The sequence below is a fragment of the Sesamum indicum genome, linkage group LG1 (genome assembly GCF_026168435.1).
Source record: "Sesamum indicum cultivar Baizhima isolate 11 linkage group LG1, ASM2616843v1, whole genome shotgun sequence".
NCBI classification, from domain to species: Eukaryota; Viridiplantae; Streptophyta; class Magnoliopsida; order Lamiales; family Pedaliaceae; genus Sesamum; species Sesamum indicum.
In genome coordinates, this window is record NC_142657.1 from 11484044 (window position 1) to 11503926 (window position 19883).

Below are 19883 nucleotides of genomic sequence, written 5' to 3' on the forward strand. Positions count from 1 at the left end.
GAGAGTGAGAGAGATGTTAGAGGGTCTCATGAAGGTGTTTGGAAGTGTCCTGAGTATGGAAGAGTAAACCTATATTTATAGAGGTGCCCTCTTCCGATAAGACTGTGCACGTTTCCTCTATTTTTGGGAAGAGTGGATGAAGGCCATTTGGATAAGCCATAATTTGATCTTATCTTCTGTTTGAAGTGCTTTTAAATCCTTATCTCTGAGTTTTGGGGGACTCTCATCACCAAGGACTCATAACCACTAGGGAGTCTAAGTTGCCGAGGAGTCCAAGGCTTTAGGGGCACCTTTCTCATCTTCAAGGAGTCTTAGCTGTCAGCGAATCCTAGTTGTTAGGGAGTCTTTTCTTACTTACTTTGTCTTGAGAAACCCCTCACTTGTGAGGAGTCTCAGCCGCCAGGGGGGGTCTCCTAGGGCTGATGTGGTCCAATGTAGCTATTGACAATATGCCACGCAAGAGAGTGGGATGCCATGTGTGTAGACTTTTTGGGTCGAATATTTGTCAAGCTTTGGTCAGGTTTGAGTAGGGGGATGCCTTCAGCCTCCTCCCTTTTTCTAATTTGTTTTTTGGGAGGCAACCACCAAAGCCGCTTTCTAGGTCCTCTTGGGTCTCATAGGATGTTATGGGACTCTCGTTTCTTTTTTGGATCACTTGGGCTTTTTCGGGCTAGCTAATGTTTATGCACATCAATAGTAATATCTTTCTTCAAATTGTATAGTATTATTAAAAAATATATATATTTTTAATCAATTTTCTTAAATTACATGATCTTATTAAAAATAGGGATAATTACACTTTCCTCCCTTGAGTTTTGGTGTAATTACAAGTAAACTCCCTGTGGTTTGAAAAATTGCATTTAACACCCCTGAGATTTGCATTCGTCTAACAAATAAGACCCTTCGTTAGTAAAAAATTACTGAATTTGCTGATAATAACAATGATGCATGCGATTTTAGCGAGGATCCAAAGTCCTTGGATCTTGATATTGAGTTTGGGCTAATTCAGTGAAAGCACTTGAGAAAAGGGACTTGCAAGGCAACATGTTAGAACTCCGATGCTTAATTAGTCCCGAATTTAAAAGTAAATAAATGTAGAAATAAATTATAATGAGAAATCGTGATAGAAATAAAGATTTCATAAACAAGAACATGAATTTTAGAATGACAGAGTAGCAACGAGAGAGTTCTCAAAATGCTGAATGAGGGGTCTGTTGAGGGGTACCACCCATATTTATAGAGGAGGAGCCCCTCTTCACAAGGACTCTGGAGAGAGAGATATATATCCGAGAAGGAAGGTGGGATTCTGATGGATAAGATTGCATCTTATCCCCTTCTTGAGTAGCACGTCTTCAGATAAGGGAGAACTTCTTCTCTGTGAACACTATTGTCTTGCAAGGAGTCTTCTTAAGTTGAGAAGTTCAGTTTGTTGAGGGTACCTTTTTTCTTTTCTAGCTAGACCTGGGAAGGTGCTGCAGGCCTTCGTGCTGGGCCTCCTTCTTGGTCCAATTTTGATGAGGCAGGCTTCTTTCTTAAACAGATTCTAGTGTGGGGGGCTCTTTCTTTAGACTAAGCCTAGTGGACCTCCCTTTTGGGCCGAACGTGCTGCGGGTGTTTCCTTCATGGGCTAAGTCCAACACCTTTGGGCGGGCTGACTCTCTCTTGGACTGGCGGGCCTGACTAGGGCTTAGCACTTCCTCTTGGGCCAATCCCTTTTGGTCTATACCCATCAAACAAAAAAATTGAATGAAAATGATATTTACCTTTGATTAACTTAATATTGACTTATTATAGGTCGAACAATTTTTTTCGATTTAAACTACCCTTACAACAGTGAAAATATACCTCATCACATGCATTAATGCGTAAAGACGTATGAGGATAATTTGATCATAAAAAGATTTATCTACCTGCTATAAGTCAGTAATAAGTCAATCGAGGATAAATATAGATTTTTTTCGAATTCTTTTGTTAATATCAGTCAATTCGATGAATTTTGACTAACGGGTGAACTTATTTGTTAGATGAAAACAAACCTCAGGGGTGTTACATATAATTTCTCAAACCATAGGGGATCTATATGTAATTAAATCAAACCTTAAAGAAGGATAGTGTAAGTATCTTCACAAGCATATCGTCCACATATACTTCTATATTTCTTCCGATTTGAGGATGGAATATTTTGTTCACCAAGCGTTGGTAGGTGGTTCTGGGGTTCTTTAGGTCAAATGGCATGGCCACGTAACTAAATGTTCCAGCAAATGTAATGAAGCTGACTCTTTTGCGGTCTTCCAGAGCTAGCATTATTTGGTGGTACCCTTGTGATGCGTCCATCATGCTTAAGAGCCCACATCCAGACGTGGAGCCTACCAGTTGATCAATTCGAGGGAGAGGATAAAAATCCTTACGGCATGCCTTGTTGAAATCTCTGAAATCGATGCACATTCGCCACTTTTCTCTTGACTTGGGAACTAACACTACGTTAGATAGCCATTCGGAAAATTGTAGTTCTTCAAAATGGTTGACTACTGATAGTTTGTCTACTTCCGCCTGGATTAATTTGTCTTTTTCAGATCTGAAATGCCTCTTCTTTTATTTCACCGGCTTCATATGGGGATCGATATTAAAGTGGTGGGTTATAACGTTAGGGTCAATCCCTTCTAAGTCTCGAGGAGTCTATGCAAAAATATCTGCATTACGACGTAAGCATTCAATTATTTCTTCGCGTGTCACATCTTCTAATTGAGAACCAATGTGTGTGAATTTTTCTAAATCCCTAAGTACAACCTCGATGTTCATAATCTAGTCAAACTTAATCAAAGACAACTTAAATTGAACTCACAATTATAGTAATGTTTTTACCGGTTGCTTGATACTATAAAAAATAGCATTTAATTGGCTAATAAAAATTTAAAAATATAACAGAATCTATTTTGGACTCGTATAGAACCCATGATATAGTTAATTTACTTTAAATTCGACCCACATTCAACCCAGATGAAAACTATAAGCTCAACCGAACCTAAAACTAAGTGGGTTGGATTGGAATCATGGGTTGAAACCCATATTGCCACCAATATCGTAATATAGAGGTGATATCAAGAACTTTCTCCGTTGTTAAGTCTGATGTTGATAAGTATCTCATATTGATTGCAAATGAAGAGTTTGAGTGGTTTATAAGTCACAAGGCTTCATCTTTCTCTAGTGAGACGTCTTGTCAATACCATATCGAAAGGCTCTTATGAAATCATAAAGAATAATGCCTTGCGCCAATTAGATTGCAAGCTATACCATAGTCCATCAAATATCTAATAAACTTTTAAAAAAAAGATGGAGCGGACAATATCTCACACAACGGATTCAATGGCAAGACGCGTCAAACTCCATCAAATATCTTCTTGATTATGAAAATTCCGTTTCAACAGATAAAAATAGCTTTATATTTTGGTAGAGAATACTATCTCCAATTGTAGTTCATACGGTATTTTGCCCCTATAAAATCAAAATTTAATTCAATAAACAAAAGAATTAAATTATATTATTTTTATTTTTATATTAATTCAAATAAATATATAAATTATCCGATATTATACCAACAGAAATATATTATTCTTATTAAAAATAAGCCTAGAAAATTATTTCAAAATATGATAGTTCAAACAAAAAAATGAATTGAAATTTCCACTACAATCATAAACATCAATCTTGGCTCCAAATTTTTATTTCACGTGAAATATTAATTGTAATCTGGCAATTTACTTTTATTCTGAATGTTTAAATAAATACAGAAATATTAATAACATATTGTATAAACTAACTACGATATTACTTAATTCTATTAGGCCATTAAATATAAATAAATGAATACTTTAAATATGAATCTTTATTTAAGAATTTCATATTGAAGATATTGTTTCATGTTTATTAGTCCATAACCACAATTCAAATACAAATTCTTCCTTATTATTTTAAAACAAATTACTAACAATAAAATAAAAATTATTGTTATCAATTAATATATATAATTTATGAATATGTCTTTCTTTATAGCGAGTCGTACAGTAAATTTACAATTTTACATGAAAATATATTTCAGTGTCGACTGTTAGCTTTATATTATCTCGATTTGTTATTTATTTTGGATCTACATATAAATATATTTCAAGATTTGAAGTGTGAAATAAAGCAAATTTTTTTTTAAAAAAATGGATTTTATTTTTAAAAAAAGATGCACAGTATTGCATGTTCCATACTAACTCAACGTATCGATATTTCTAAATCCACGAATATATTCAAAGAAAATAAAAAAAATAAGAAGCTACTATTAAAAGCTGACACTACAAAAAAAAATTGAGTTTTCAGATAACCACGGCTTAAAAATCATGGTATGAATACTATTAACCACAATTAAATAAAATCAAAGTAAAAACTTAAACTGTTTACCACAATTAATCAATATTTGCCATAATTTTTAGCCATGACCGAAACATTTGCCATAATTTTGATCATAGTTACACTTGCAAAAGCAACGGCTAATGACCATTGTGATGCCGTGATTGATTTGTATTTGCCCCAATTTCTTCTTTTGAATAATCAATCGAAGCGAAAAATCCTATTTCTTTTATGGAGACTATACCCATATTTATTAAACTCGAACCTACGACTTTTTAATTGTGAAACATCAACCTTGTCATTCCAACAGGCTTTACTGGGCGAAAACAGAAAAGGGATCCATAAGGCCAAAGGGGAAAGAAACTGGAAGAAAAAAGAATGACAGGAATCTGTGTCTAATTTGTATTGAATTCTGGCATTTCCATGCACTCAGTTTTGGGTTTGGCTGCGAAGAAACTGTAACTGGAAGCAATGATACAATCAAATACCAGACTTAGTCGTTTGCACTCTCATTCGAGTTGTGAGATTTTCTCATCTCTAATGCAGTCATATATTCAACCTGCACATACTAAACTATTCTCAGGATGAAATCAATCTCGTACACCAAAGAATCTCAATGCTCATAACCATAAGGCAGAAACTGTCGTCGTGGCACAGTAACAACAGGAACGTATCTGTAGCCTGAATATCCATGTTAACATTACAGGATCATGGGGTTAGGGATCGACAAGGACAAAGGAATCCTGTCAGTTTAACATTGACACCTCCTTTTTGCAGACAACAATTAAAATATTACAGTGACGACAAGTCCCTTTACTTCCGACAATTGTAAGATTCTCTACTACTGCTAATTTTCAAGAACCTGGGACGAGAATTTGTTACAGGATGGGTATGTTAGCAACACACCGTCAGCTAGGAGGGAGACGGTGAGTTCAGAGTCAGTTGGTCCCTGGCGCGTTCCATTTACAACACATATATACAAAACACTGCAATGTGTCTACTGGAGCTTGTTCTCATCCGCGTGTCAGGTCAATCTCTCCCTGGGAGTTTCTGATGTCCAGCCGTGAGCTGAGAGGCCAAACGCTTGTTCCGGAATTAGGAGTGAGATTTTGGGTTGGAGCAGCAGTGTGTGGAGTTGATGAATGCTCAGCAGATTGTTGTTCTAGCAGGTATTTCTCATCTGTTGATCCGGACTCAGCCTTGCTCTTTGCCTTTGTACCACCGTACACAAAGCTGCATGCGACCACCTGAGGAAAATTTAATCATGCACCCATTTTACATCAAGTTAATTCTCCCCTGTGATGACTTTTGCAGTGCTAGTGAGGGTGATAAGCAATATAGGGGGATCTGCCCCTGAAAGAATAGAGAACGTGGTCAAATGCATACCTGCACGAGGTTTGCTGCGATGAGCTTACCGCCTATAGCACCGCCAATCATATGGCCATCAGGACTACAGACAGAAATGCTTATACCACCAGTTCGATTGCGTGGACCACCACTTTCAGCGACCAAGTAAGAACCAGACAAGCATAGTATCTCGAAACGGCCCTAAAAGAATAACATGCCATATTAATCCCTTCAACAAGACGCAGTAAGACATACAACAACAAAATATTTCATGAAATTAGGAAAGAGAATTTGAGGGAAATATATCAATGTCATAGTAAAACATGAGAATTACGTCTTTAGAATGTTACTTGCAGCAAGCCAGATATGGAAGATGGTACATTAAAATTTGCAGTGATCTTTTTTGTTCCAGAGCTTTATAATTGCAAAGAAATCAAATCTTTCCAACAAATGTCAGAGAAATAGATACAGATGTTGTACAGATAGGAACAAGGAACAGCAAAAAACAACTCGAACCATGTATGCAGTTCATTTGTCTGGTGCCCTGGACTTTAGCAGTTTGTCAGCATATTCGGACATCATCAATCATAGATGATCCTAATGTTTACTAAGACAGGAAATGCGAAGATGCTGAACTAGATTTCGGTATCATGCCTTTTAAATCAACATCGCAAAAACACAACCAATTTGACAGGCATCACTCAACACTTGGGAGAAGAAACCAAAAGCAAATTGTAAAGACATATTTGTTGGTCAACTGCATTGTGTATAACCCACTCACTTAATATTTCACATAGAAGATTGAATCAAGTAAAGATGGGTCAACTTTCACCACTGATCAGGCAGAAAGAATCATGATAATGCCATTTTATAACTACCCAATTCATCCATGTGGAACAGAGTCAATAGGGGCCTCAACTCTGGGTGCATGTCAGAAAATAAATACAACATAATTACGAAAGTGGTAATTTTAAAGGAAGCAGCTTATGATAATTATGCATAATTAGCATGCAATATGTAATTTTCAAGACAAATATTTCAGAATATTAGAACACAGAACAGAGTTTATTTCAATTTCAAAAAACAAAGCTTTAAGCCTTAACCAAACCTGAGTCAAGACTGACAAAGGAAGAAAGATCATCAATAGTATCCTACTGCAGGTGGCTTGAATAAATCAAGATTGGATAACAAACAAATCCGCTTGAGATCAAATGAAATTAACCAACACCATGAAGTAGAGAAGCAAAATAACCATCACTAAAGCTAATCTGACAAAGCCGATGAATAGTCAACGACTCAATAAAGTGTTTCCTAGCTCCATGCCATGCTCAATGGACTTCTGATTTCCAAAATCCTTCTGGATATTAGATTTTGTGGTCTGCAAATTGCTTTTACATGAAGTATACTCCAATATACATTGAACCATAACCTGAAGCAGCAGCAGTGACACACTAATTCCTTCTTGTTCTCAAAAATAGACCAAGAAAGAAAAACAATGATACCTCCCAAAACTGATAAGTTACGTGCAGTGTGGTAATTAGGCAACAAACTGTGGACACAATTTGATGATAGCTCATATACACCGCATTAAAAGATTAAGGAATTGAAGGAAAGTGATGATCATCAAACAGAGGAACTATAAGCAAAAATAATAAGTTTATATCCTTGATATAAATAAGAATGTGGCTTCAACTTATCAATCTTAACATCTGATTTATGCAAAGAACTTCCAAGTATTCTAAATATGACTGTATAAAAAGTATGAAAGGATAAGCAGAGCCAACCTCATATGTTACAGTGCCACCAGTATTTGTAGGTTGGCGTAGTGTCACTGCAGAAACAGATCCACTACCTGACAAGATGCATAAAGCTCTTGGCCTCTGTTGTGCAAATGCCAATATTTTTGCCGCAACATCCTGCAGGAAACATAAATTCATACTTCCGCCACATAATACTGCAGTGACACAAAAATTTTACTATCGCATGTGAATTTTGTAGGAAAACAAACATTGACCTCTTCTTTTCATTAAGTTAACATAGAGGTATAAATTGAGTTTTACAGCATAAACTTGTCGAATCAAGTTCATATTAATAAAATCAGTATAGAACCAATCTAAGGCTCAGAAAAATGCTTTGCATTTACCATCAAAATGGTCTCAATTCAGTATGGTATCTATCTGAAGTTCAACAGTGGTACTCATTATTCTTAATTTGAGTGAAAAGTCAGAAAACTTATCAGAAACCTCTGGGATGAAGCAACACGGGACATGTAAAGTGTAAAGTTGTAGATGAAAACTGTTACAATGATTAAGCAAATGTGGAGCAGCACAAACCTCTCCAGCTTGAATGTGTAGCACATGTGGAGTAAAAGCTAGTCCAGCAGAACTGTTCATCCAGTCACCTGATTAAAGAAAAGCTTTTGAGAAGCTCATAGCTACAAGAAGCACTTTGAAAGAGAATATCAATCTAAGCCCACATATAGCCACAAAGTAAACAGCAGTTGCTCTCCAAAAGTAATAAGTAGTATTTCTTAGCTTTTATTTTGGATGGAGAGTGTTGTTGGTGGAGGATTCATTCAACAATTATATATAGCACTGAAATGTAAATACTGAAAACATGGAATGAGACATCACAATGATTATATCAATATGACTTCTGAAGCATGGCCCAGAGGCTTAGAGGAAAAAAAAAGCACAAAGACAACATTTAGAAGCTCAATAATACACAAACAAAAGTTTTCACTGACGATCAGTAACTATGTCATATTTCATCAAAGTTACACTTCTAAGTTGATAAAATCTTTCTTTTTTGCTTATAATCCGCTGTTTACAAGCATATTTACTTTTTCCTTTTTTTTATCTTTTGTCCCTTTTTCCTTTAGGAAGGTCTGTGTTAGATGGGTTCGAGGTCGGGCTCGAATAGACACAAGAAAAGCCACTTTCTGAAAGCTGAGTTTATGGCAAAGCAAGATGATGATCATTTCAGGCTTCATGACACAGATTACGAAACTGAAGATCACTACTCTCAGAAAACTTACCAAGTGGAGCAAGTTTCTGTTTCCACCCAGTTCCTGGTGGCCTGCCTCTGCGTGGTTTTTCACCAGGGGTAGTCTCGGAGGGAGGGGTGGAGGCAGGCATTGGGGACAGTCCTAAAGACATGTTAGCTCCATCAGGGCCATATTTCCTAGGCCTGCCCCTTTTCTTCTTCACCATCTCCCCACCCCGGGGAGAACTAGAAACAATAGACATATTCATTCTATCACTCATTCCATGAGCAAAATTGGATGAGGGGTTCTCAACATGGAATGCTGAACCACTCACAGAACCTCCACTGATCCCTACATTTGGATGCACTTGAATGTTAGGATTAGAATGAGACTTGAAAACAGACTGTGTGTTTATCCCACCACCCTGTGCAGTCGCTGAACCCCCACCAGCACCATGAACATTGTGGCCAGGCCCTGAACCACCAGAACCACCAATTCCCCCTCTATTGAGGTAATATGAAGCTGACCCTTGTAATGTCATCCCTTCTCTCCCATCCATTCATTTAATTGCCAAAATTCCACTAAAGATCCAATTCTTGAGACTATTTCAACCTATAAAACACAGTCTTTGCCTCTTTTCCAGCCTAAATTGCAAATCTGTAACTGACCCACCAAAGGAATCAGATCAAAAACCTAACAAACAAACCAAAAGCAAAAATACAACAAAGAATTACAACACTACAACACGAAAGGTCGAAGTTTTAACTAGGGTTTATCATGGGTTTTTCATTAATTGTGGAAGAGAGCGAAAAAACTCAATATAATAAGAAATTTTATGTCTCAACCGGACAGAGAAAACTCAATAGATACAAAAAACCCTCAAAAAGTTGAAACTTGTGACAGATTGAATGCCAAGTGAAAACACATCAAAGCTTATCCTGAAAATGTAGAAAATACATATCTACCCAAGCACTCAAATTCTCAGCTCTTATTCAACAGCTGCTCAACTGCAGTCAAAGCACATCAAGAGAAACGGGTGAAGAGGGAATGAAACCCTAGATTTAGAATGTGGTAGAGTGAGAGAGAGGAATGGGGAGGTTTGGGAAAGAGGAGGGAGGGTAAAGACAAAAGTGAGATGAAATAGAAAAATTTCAGCTTTTGAATTAAAGTAAGGGGAAGGCCACCTTTCCTATTGCTCATTATGGCTTAATAACACTTTGCACCTTCAATTATGCCATAAATCGCATTCACCCCCTAATATTTAAAACATATAAGAAAATACCCTCACAGTTCTAACCAACTTCTAAAAAATTCACAAATGTTACCTTTTTTTGGGCTGAAAGTTACAATTTAGCCTTCTTATAACTGATTATAATTCAACCCCTCAAAAGTATGAATTACTATGTAAATCTGAGTTCTGCCTAAATTATCGATTTTTCTTCCCTTTGATGGTATATGAGGAACAAAAAATGGAAAATTTCCGTGTCATTAAGGTCAAGGCGTTAGTGAAAGCCCATTATGACTTTTTATTTGTTAATGGCACCAGCAAAATATTGTTTCATCTTAAAAGCTTACTCGCAGCCGACAACATATTTGGTTGAATACAAGATAGTGGGAACACGCTTTTCAAATTGTTATGCACAAGTATAGTAAATTCCTCAATCATGGCAACACATAGGTGTTTTTTAGAGCTTGAATTGAACTGAAAGGCCAGCGTTGCATCCAATATAAATTATAATAATGTATATTAAATAACTTAATACAACATACTTACTTTAAGTTATATTTCTATTACATTGTTCACGATCAATTAGCAAGTTTCAAATGAAAGTTAATGTACTTTGTTATTGTGATTTTAGAAATAATTGTATAACAATGGTGTACAGCGCTGCTCAACAAGTAGATGATAAATATCAAATTTTTACAACGTAAAGCTCTAGTAAGATCACTAGAAAGAAATTTCTGTAGGTGGTTTATATATACATATGTGTAGATTTATCATAATTTTATTACATAGTAACTAATTATACACTTTTGTAACTATTGTTACAATATATGGCATATTTGATAGTATTATGTGTATTTTTAATATAATGTATTTCCCAACATTATTTAACTTATACTTTTATAAATGACAATATAATCAAACATTTGAAGAGTTGTGAAGTTTTGAAGCTTCTAGACATTTTTCAATTAAATACTTTGTAATATTTTAAAAATTTTAGCTTTCAAATAATAGTTAATATAAACACCTGAAATAGATAAAGTTTTCAGTACAGAGAGAGAAGTTTTGGATATAACAACGCTTTTCAGGAGCAAAATATTTAATTATTTAAGGATATTTCGATTTAATTAGTGATCTTGCTCAAGCTTTGCGACCTCGAGGGTTGACCTCTGAGCTGGATGCTTACTCTATCAAGATCGAGTGATGGGCTCCTAAGAACAAAAAAAGAACGTGAAGCTCGTCAGGTACGTCCCCGACAACGACCCTCCAACGCTCAAGTTAGTAGTACTTGAGGTGAAAATGTGCAATCAGATGAATATAGGTCGAAAACAAGTACAACATAGTTACCTCTAAAACAACGCGTCGGGGTATTTATAGGACCCAAGTGGTTACTGTTATTTGGGCCACGTGTAAACATCTGTGATACGGCGTCCTCGATCAGACGGCTATCCGTGTATCGGGGTCTTCTGTAAGCATCCGGATAATAATTATGGGCTATCCGACCCGCTGAGTCTGATGCACGGATCTGCTTCTGTAATGCCAAAAATACCCTTCATTAAGGGCATTTTCGATATTTTATATTAAAATTGGGGTTCTCCCCATCATTAATTAGTAAGTTTTGTTAAGTGTCGCATGGTAGGAGGAGTTTAGGACGTAACAATGTTTTTAGGAGCAAACATTGTTCTTATCTTAATTAAATTTTGTAATATTCCAACTGCAATTTTAGCACATACTAGTTAAGGGTATTTTTTGTTACTTTTTAAATTTTAAGGGGGTGTGTGATATTTATACTATTTTTCAGGGTGCAAAATATAATTAATCTATATATAAATAAATAAATTGAATTCTGACTCTGATGACTTTAGAAGTTTGAAGCCATTGGGGAACAGTTGGGTGCACCTAAGTACCAATATGTCTCTTTTTCCAACCAATATCATCATATTTTAGTACAAATGTAATTTTGTTATAATATTTGTTTTTTTTTATTTTTTTCAAAAAATAAATATCATCAAAATGTAGTTTTCTTGAAAGTTACAGGCTATATTTGCATAATTAATGTTATCCAATAACAATTGTAAGAGGCACAATAATTGTTATTGGACAACATTATGAAAATGGGACTATGGTCAGAGTTGATGAGGAATTATCAGTGGTCGAGAAGAAATTATATAAGAGATCATCAAGAGAAGTAGCGAAAAACAATGTCGATAGTGCAAGTTCAGACTTAAGTTTTAAAGTTATAGAAGTATAACTTTCAAATTTAATTTTCTAATTAGAGAGAGAATAGAGAGAGAATAAGAAAGATTGAAGAAGATAGTGGAATTAAATGAAAATAAAAGAACACATATATATAGAAAAAATTAGAACGGCCTTAGGAACGGGTATAGGAACACATAAGTAGCAATAAAAAAGTAGCCGTTAATTTCTAGTTTAGGAACGGCCGTTGTCACGGTTTTTGGAACGATTTGCCGACCGTCGAAATGTAGCCATTGAAGATCATTTGGAACAGGCACAGTAACACATAGCAAATAATTCTAAGGAATCGTTCCAATTTGTACCTCATTTAGGAATACATTTTTAAACTGTCAATTTTGAGGCCTATTATGCAACGGGTGTAGGAACGGTTAGGTTTTGACTGTTCCTACATCTAATCTAGTGTTCCAAATTGAGTTCCAACGATTTTTCATTACTAATTTGGCACGAAATATGGAACGGGACTAGTAAGTGTTCTTTTGGAACTCAATTTGCGACAGTTGTCACGTGCCAAATTTGTAACCAAGAAAAATGTTCCACATGACTTCATCTTTCAGTATCCGTTCCTCAAGCGTCCTAAAACCTGTTGCAAGATGGAACAAGATTTGGAACGGTTCCCTGACCGTTCCAAATTTTGCCTTTTTTTTGTAGTGAAAGATACAAATATCTTATCACAATAGGAATAAATACTCAAAAAATTCACACTATTACATATTTAAACAAAAGTTCCTCTTATTAGTATCATTTTACATCTAATATATTATGATAAAAATCAAAAGTACGTGAAATTACAATCTGAATAATTTTCTGTGATTAATATTAAAATAAAATTAATTAGTTAGAACTCTCTCATTTTAAATTTTTCAACAGCATTTCAGATTTAATAAGATTGGTAATGTTTATTTAAGATTACATTACATTATTCTTTCATATTGATGCGTTCAACAAACGTATGGGTCTAATTGATATGAACTATGCTCAAAGTTTGGATCGAAGTGAATGCAAATCCTAAAGGGAAAACCTGCAAAAGAGGCGTTAGCACTCTGATGCCCAAGTCAGTATCGTATTTAGGAGAAAAATAATCATAAAAATAAAATATAATGAAAAATCGTGATAGAATAAGCAATTTCGTGAGAGAAATCATGCTAAGAATACAATTCGAATACTAAAGCAAGAAAGGGAGAGTGATTTTCCAGATTCTAGAGGGAGTCCCTACAGAGGGATTGAAAGTGTCCCTGTTGGTGGACTGAAAGTGTCCCTGTCTGAGAGCTGAAGAAGGAGTCCCTATTGGAGAATTGAAGAAAACGCCCCTGTTGGAGGACTGAAGAAGGCGTCCCTGTTGAGGGGCGCTGAAATGAGAAATTGAAATAAAAATAAGAATTTTGTAAGTAATATATGGCAAAAGCATGAGTTCAGAGTTGCAACAAAATAGCAAGATAATTTTCAATTTCTTGAAGGTCTGTCTATTCGGGGGTTGCTGCCTATATTTATAAAGAAGGAGTCCCTCTTCGTATGGACTCTGATTGTGAGTGGCATTTCCAGAAAAGAAGGCAAAGATTTGGGGATAAGGCGCAATCTTATCTCTTCCTTGAGCAACACATTTTTAGTTGGGGGAGCACTCCTTTTACATGAGGACTCCTACTTCTACAAGGAGTCATTCTAGGTCAAGGAGTCCAGCTTCTTGTGGGCGCTTCCCTTTTCCTAGACTGGGCTTGGAAGGTGGGTTTGAGATCTGGTAGGCCTTGTACCAAACCTCCTTCTTGGTCCGGACTAGGCTTCCCTCTTGTGTTGAGCCTAGTGTACTTGCCTCCCTCTCGGGCTTAGCTTAATAATTTTTCAGCAGACCATTCTCATGACGTGGGCCTCCTAAGATGTTATCGGGGCTCTTGTTTCTTTCTTCCTTTTGGATCGTTTGGACCTCTTCGAGGCAACCTGTTTTTATGCACATCACATATATATGTATATATATATATATATTGAGTTTTATAGTTTATATTAGTATTTTATATGTTATTCGGATGCTATTCATTTTAAATTTTATTGTGTCCTAGTAAATTAATATTTTTAATATTCTAACAAATTAATCAAGTGAAACTATTATTTTCTTATATATTTATTTATTTTAGTTGGATATACTTATCAGTTATCATTGTCAAGGTATTAGCACTCTTAAATAGTCTTTTATAACTAATTTTAATTTATTATTAAAAAGATAATTTGTTAAGCAAAGATACAGATGTCTTTTCACAATGAAAACAAATACATGAGATATTCATACTTTTATATAGGGTATAGATATAGATATATAGAGTATAGACATAGATAAAAGAAAGGATAATTATATTATGCCGTCTGAACTATGCTCATTTTTATACTTTGTCATCGAAATTTTTTTTGTATCAACTTACCATTTCAACTTTGCGAAATCTACAGTTTTCAATATGTAATCATTTTTTTTGTAATCACTTGTTGTGCATATGTAGAAAATATCAGAAGACATAACCTTAAATATCACATGTGCATTGCATATGATATTTTTTCGACAAAAAACTTGATTCAAAACATCTATAAATAGCAAAGTATAAATTTTGTAAAGTTGAGATAGTAAATTAACTGACACAAAAAATAATTTAAATATCAAAACGTAAAAATAATCATAGTTCGGATAACAAAATATAATTAACACTAAAAGAAACAGCATCACAAATAATATGTGACTAAAAAAATAAATTCTAAAAAAACACAAATTTGGTTAGTATTTATTTATGCATATAAAGCTATATACTAATGCATAATTGAATTAAAATAATATCTATAATTAAATTAAGCAAAATGGAGATAAACATCACTCACTCAAGTCAAGAAAAATATATATTATATCTTCTTGTGAATGTATGTCCTCCAAACAACACATATCAAAGTTGGTAAAAATCTTCTATCACATTTTTTAGCCACATCAATGTACGATTGAGAAATATCCTCATAAAAAATAAAAAAAATTATAATTACAATAATAATTTAAAAATGAAATGCATGTACATTAGTATGACATCATTATTTAACACCAAACTAAAATACAAAGGGCCTTCACCAAAGAAATGACGACCTTAAATAAATTTCATAATCTAACTATTGATCACACTAGGAAAAAAAAATAATTGGCTGCAATGTTAATAGTTATAGTTATAAATTATGGTAAAAAATAATTTTATTAACTATGGTCGGATATAATTGACGCAAACAATTAAATTTTTCATCATTGAAAAAAAAATATTTGCTACAATTAAAAGTCATGGTAAAAATATGTATTAGACCATATTAAATGTTTTGGTCATCCTTACAAAAATTACGGACAATAATTATTACGTAATCGTAATCACTAACTATTTATTATTAATCAAAATAATTAATCATAATTAAATATTATGTTTCTTGTAATGTCGAAAAATTGATCAATGGGTCGTTTCGATTTATAGATGTAAACCCTCAAGTGACAAATGGAGATCTTTGGCAAACACACAAAAAGGGAAGTGGGGATATAATGTATAGCACGTGCTATCGATGAGATTCAAACTCAAGACGGCGAAATCCCATCTTGTTTGATAGATAGTCGATGCGGAGTCAGGAAATTGATTAAGATCAAGCCAAGGATTCGGACCCCAATAGCGCCACATATTTCATAAAGATGTAGCAAGTGAAATGAGTGTTGGTGTACACAGATCAACTAAAAGTTACCATATATAGAGATAGATCAAAGAACATGGTACTAGAAAATTACATTTGCAGAATGCATAGCATCCTGCAAGAAGGGAGTCACTTCGCATAGACGAGGTTTCCCTGACAAAAAGACAAGAAGTCATCAGCTTCGAAAGAGATCCCTAATTCATTCTTCTCATTCTGTGTTTCCCAATGTGTACATGCGCGCGCACGAGAGAGAGAGAGAGAGAGAGAGAGAGAGAGAGTTAAGCTAATTCATACGAGCCCGTCCATTAAATACGTATGCGGAAACTCTGATGTTTGGGTACCGATGTTTCTATTCAACTCGTCCATCATGATGACCTCTCGAGCCAGTTGATCTTCAATATCTTGAATTTCAGACTTAAGTCTCTCCACCTCGACTTTACGCGTCAACAGTTCTTTGTTCCTATTATCAATGCTCTCAAGACGCCTATTCCTTTCATCCACCATGCCTTTTGCTTCTTCTCTCAATATAACAGCATCTTTGATCTCATCGAGTCGATCATGCAACCACTGCACGTTCACGTTCATATTCTCCGCATCCCTGACAGCCGTGTAATACGGATCTAAGGTACTGATATCAATGTCTTTCAACTGTTTCTTTTCTAGATCTTGCACCACCTTACAGATGCCAAGCAAGACAAGGGTCTTCATGCAATCCGACTTCAACGAACAATCCTGAGTAATGTCCCCATGATTTTTGTTAATGGCCTTAAGCGTGTAGAAGAGGGTTTTGTCGATGTCTGAGGATCTTGATTTTAGCACCTTTGTTTCGTCTAAAGAAGTTTCTCTTCCAGCCATGTTATGTAGAGCATTAGCCACATGTTGTAAGATTTTGGGGTCGATGCTCGGATTCATCCAGTCGTCGAGGGCAACACCGTGGATTGGATCAGGAACTTCAGTGAGTGAAATATCAGTGACTGTCTCCTCAATATCACGGTTAAGAAATGTGGATCTCGGGGCAGCACGTGCTTGGTTTTCATCAACGGTTTGTGTAATTTGCGAGCTCTGTTCACAAACTTGATTGTTCGTTCTTGATCTTGATTGTTCCTTAGTGATCTGGAGAGACGTAAAAAAGCATGACGTCTGCTTTTGTGTCTGTCTTAACGAGGCCGCAGAGACCTGATCACCATTTCTTGTTCCTATTTCTTGACACGCTGCAAGAATGAAGAAGTTAGAAATAGTGATTTAATTAAAGAGATAATCAACCAAAAACAAACAGAACCGTAGTTCGTATAGCTCAAAACAACTAACTCGGATGGCCCAATTAATGCGAACAAAGAACAATCCTACGAGATAACCTCGTTGGATGATATCGTTAACAATCCTAGCTCAAACTATCAAGACATACACATCTGCAGAAATCGGACAAGCTGCAACAGTTAATTAGACTGAAATCAGGAGGCACAAGAAAAAAAATTACTATTGGCTACAATGTTAATGACTACAGCTAAAAACTATGGTAAACAGCTATTATTAACCACAGTTAAATAAAATCGATGCAAAAAATCCATCTTTTCCACAATGAAAAATTATTTGCTACAGCTCAAAGCCGTGGTAAAAACATTTCAAAGCCATGGAAAATGTATTAGCTGCCATCACAAATATCACGGCCAACAATCATTACGTGGTCGTAGTCAATAACTATTTGCTACGGCTATTCATTATTAATCATGACAATTAACCATGGTTAAATGTTATATTTCTTATAGTGAGGTTTCAAGCTTTTGCTAATTTTTTTAGTGAATTCGGCACTTCTGCTAAATGCAGTTCATTGTAGCCATGACATGTCTAGTTAATGAATCATTGAACGATTGGATATACCAAATGTCACTGCCCTTTCGACAATTTTTCTGTACACGTTCATGATTTATCACTATTTATTCTCGAAGCTTATCTTACGTAGAGCACAATTTGGCTTTTCAATTTGCTATTCATCTCCAAGCTAGCTTCAACTCTATCTTAAATGTAAGCAAAAGATTATGCTACATCATTAATCACTCCAGATACATATATCCTCCAACGAAACAAGTCCCAGGAGAACTGCAGCCCTCAAGTGTACGTAAAGAACACTCTCTCCTTCCCACAAAGAATGTGTTCCATTGTCCTGAAATGATCGGATTTCTTGTTCCTACTACATCTTTTATTCCATTTAAATCCTGCTACGTTTACAAGATCTTTCAATGACAGCCTTTCTACACATGTTATGTATATATTAAATGGAATCAAAGATATGGAAAAATGCAATTTTGGTCTAGTTTCTTAGGGATGATGGCAATTTTAGACCAGGTCCAATTCAAAATAGCGAATCAGGACAGTAATTTTCAAAAAATAGCAATTTAAGGACAAAATGCCATAATTTTGTCGGAATCATGCACATGATGAGCACGTGACCACATAAATTTGGGGATTTCTCCAAAATCCGGCGAATTAGCATACGTGGAAGTATTTTTTCAGCCAATGCTTCCCCATGCCACGGAAAAATACTTCCGTCGGATCTTGGAAATCCTAAATTAATGTGGTCACTTGCGCATCATGTGCGTGATTCCAGCAAAATTAGCGCATTTTGTCCTTAGATTGCTATCTTTTAAAAAATTTCTATCTTGATTCGCTATTTCGAATTGGACGGGACTAAAGTTGTCACCACCCCTAAAAAACTGGACTAAAATGACATTTTTCTCTAAAAGATACAACATAATTTGAAATAGAAAATCCAATTCAATGCTATTTATGATGTCAATTTCTAACAAATGCCTTTTAAGCCCCACTTTTTAAATTTATTGACAAAGAAGATAAATTTCTTCTTAACACATATGTATGTGTATATATTTTAGTGATCACACAATGATTAAGTGGCGATTGAAAATTGATTATTTACTTAATCAACATGTTTTTTGGTTATTGAGAATATTTGTAATGTTGAAAAGGAGGGATGGTATGTGAACATCAAAGTTTTCTTATTTGATTTGATATTCTCTATTAAAATTAGACAAGGAATTAAGAACCCCAGAAAAGAAAAAAGCAGTAATGAAAAATAACAGTTAATAATGCTGCTCTCAAGCTATAAATCACACAGATATTTGCTTGAATATAAGTAGATTAAAGCCAAAAATAAATAAAAATTAAAATGCTCAAGCACGCATAAGTACTGCAAAAACCCAAATGAAGAGCTCTGACAAAGCTTACAAAGCTGAGACATGATCCGAGCTTTTGGCGGTCGGCCTCTCCGGCGACGACCCGTCGGCTGCTGCTGCGCAGGAGGAGGCGAGTAGAACTGTGGCCGCGATCTTTTCCTAGAGGTACGCCGAGGCGGGTGCTGCTGTCTAGTAGAATCAGGAGTTAGTCCCTGAGAAAACCCATTTTCTAGAGAAGAGGGAGTATGATTTCTTGAAGATACAGCGGCGGCAGAGGTGGAAGGTTTGAGTGGTTGGGGCGGGAAACCCGGCGGCGCGTCAGGCACTGGAGGAGGCCAGACCCAGCTGTCAGGCAAGCAAAGTTTGCATTCTCCTTCTTTCTCCTTCTTTACCATGGCTTTCTCAGAGCATTTAAGCTTCTAGACAGAGAGAGAGGGAGGAATTGTTTATGATTCTAGAAAGTATCGAGAGGGAACAGAGAGTGAGGGTAGTGTGTGTGTGTGTGATGTGGGGAAGCAGAGCAACATTTGAGAAGCAAAATGCAGAAAAGACAAGTGCATTGGGAACTGTTGAGACATGAGACATGCATGGTGATGATGATAATGGGGTTGGTTCCAATTTTTTGGTATTTTTTTGAGAGTGGTTGGTTCCAAATTCCATAACTCTATTTTTAATATTGTTATTTATGGGATAAATAGCAATTTACCTCATTATGAAATTAAAAATGAGCACATTATTCCCTATGAAAAAAATATAGTCATTTATCATCCTATACTTTTAAAATGAAGTAATTTACTTTCTTATACAC

At 35.4% G+C, this 19883-nt stretch overlaps 2 protein-coding genes across 2 annotated transcripts; both read right to left on the minus strand.

Moving 5' to 3' along the window:
• Window positions 1–4991: 4991 nt before the first annotated feature.
• On the minus strand, window positions 4992–9872 carry LOC105157772 (AT-hook motif nuclear-localized protein 5). Its single transcript, XM_020695041.2, has 6 exons — window positions 9691–9872; window positions 8777–9388; window positions 8073–8140; window positions 7524–7655; window positions 5779–5940; window positions 4992–5639 (listed from the first exon to the last, which is right to left on the minus strand). Exons 2-6 carry the CDS (start codon window positions 9282–9284, stop codon window positions 5406–5408), a joined length of 1104 nt encoding a protein of 367 aa, XP_020550700.1. The 5' UTR covers window positions 9285–9388; window positions 9691–9872; the 3' UTR covers window positions 4992–5405.
• A 5982-nt stretch (window positions 9873–15854) lies between these two features.
• On the minus strand, window positions 15855–19647 carry LOC105157792 (uncharacterized). The gene is made up of 2 exons (XM_011074272.3): window positions 19128–19647; window positions 15855–17098 (listed from the first exon to the last, which is right to left on the minus strand). The coding sequence occupies exons 1-2, from the start codon at window positions 19468–19470 to the stop codon at window positions 16176–16178; spliced, it is 1266 nt and encodes a 421-aa protein (XP_011072574.1). The 5' UTR covers window positions 19471–19647; the 3' UTR covers window positions 15855–16175.
• Between the last annotated feature and the right edge of the window lie 236 nt (window positions 19648–19883).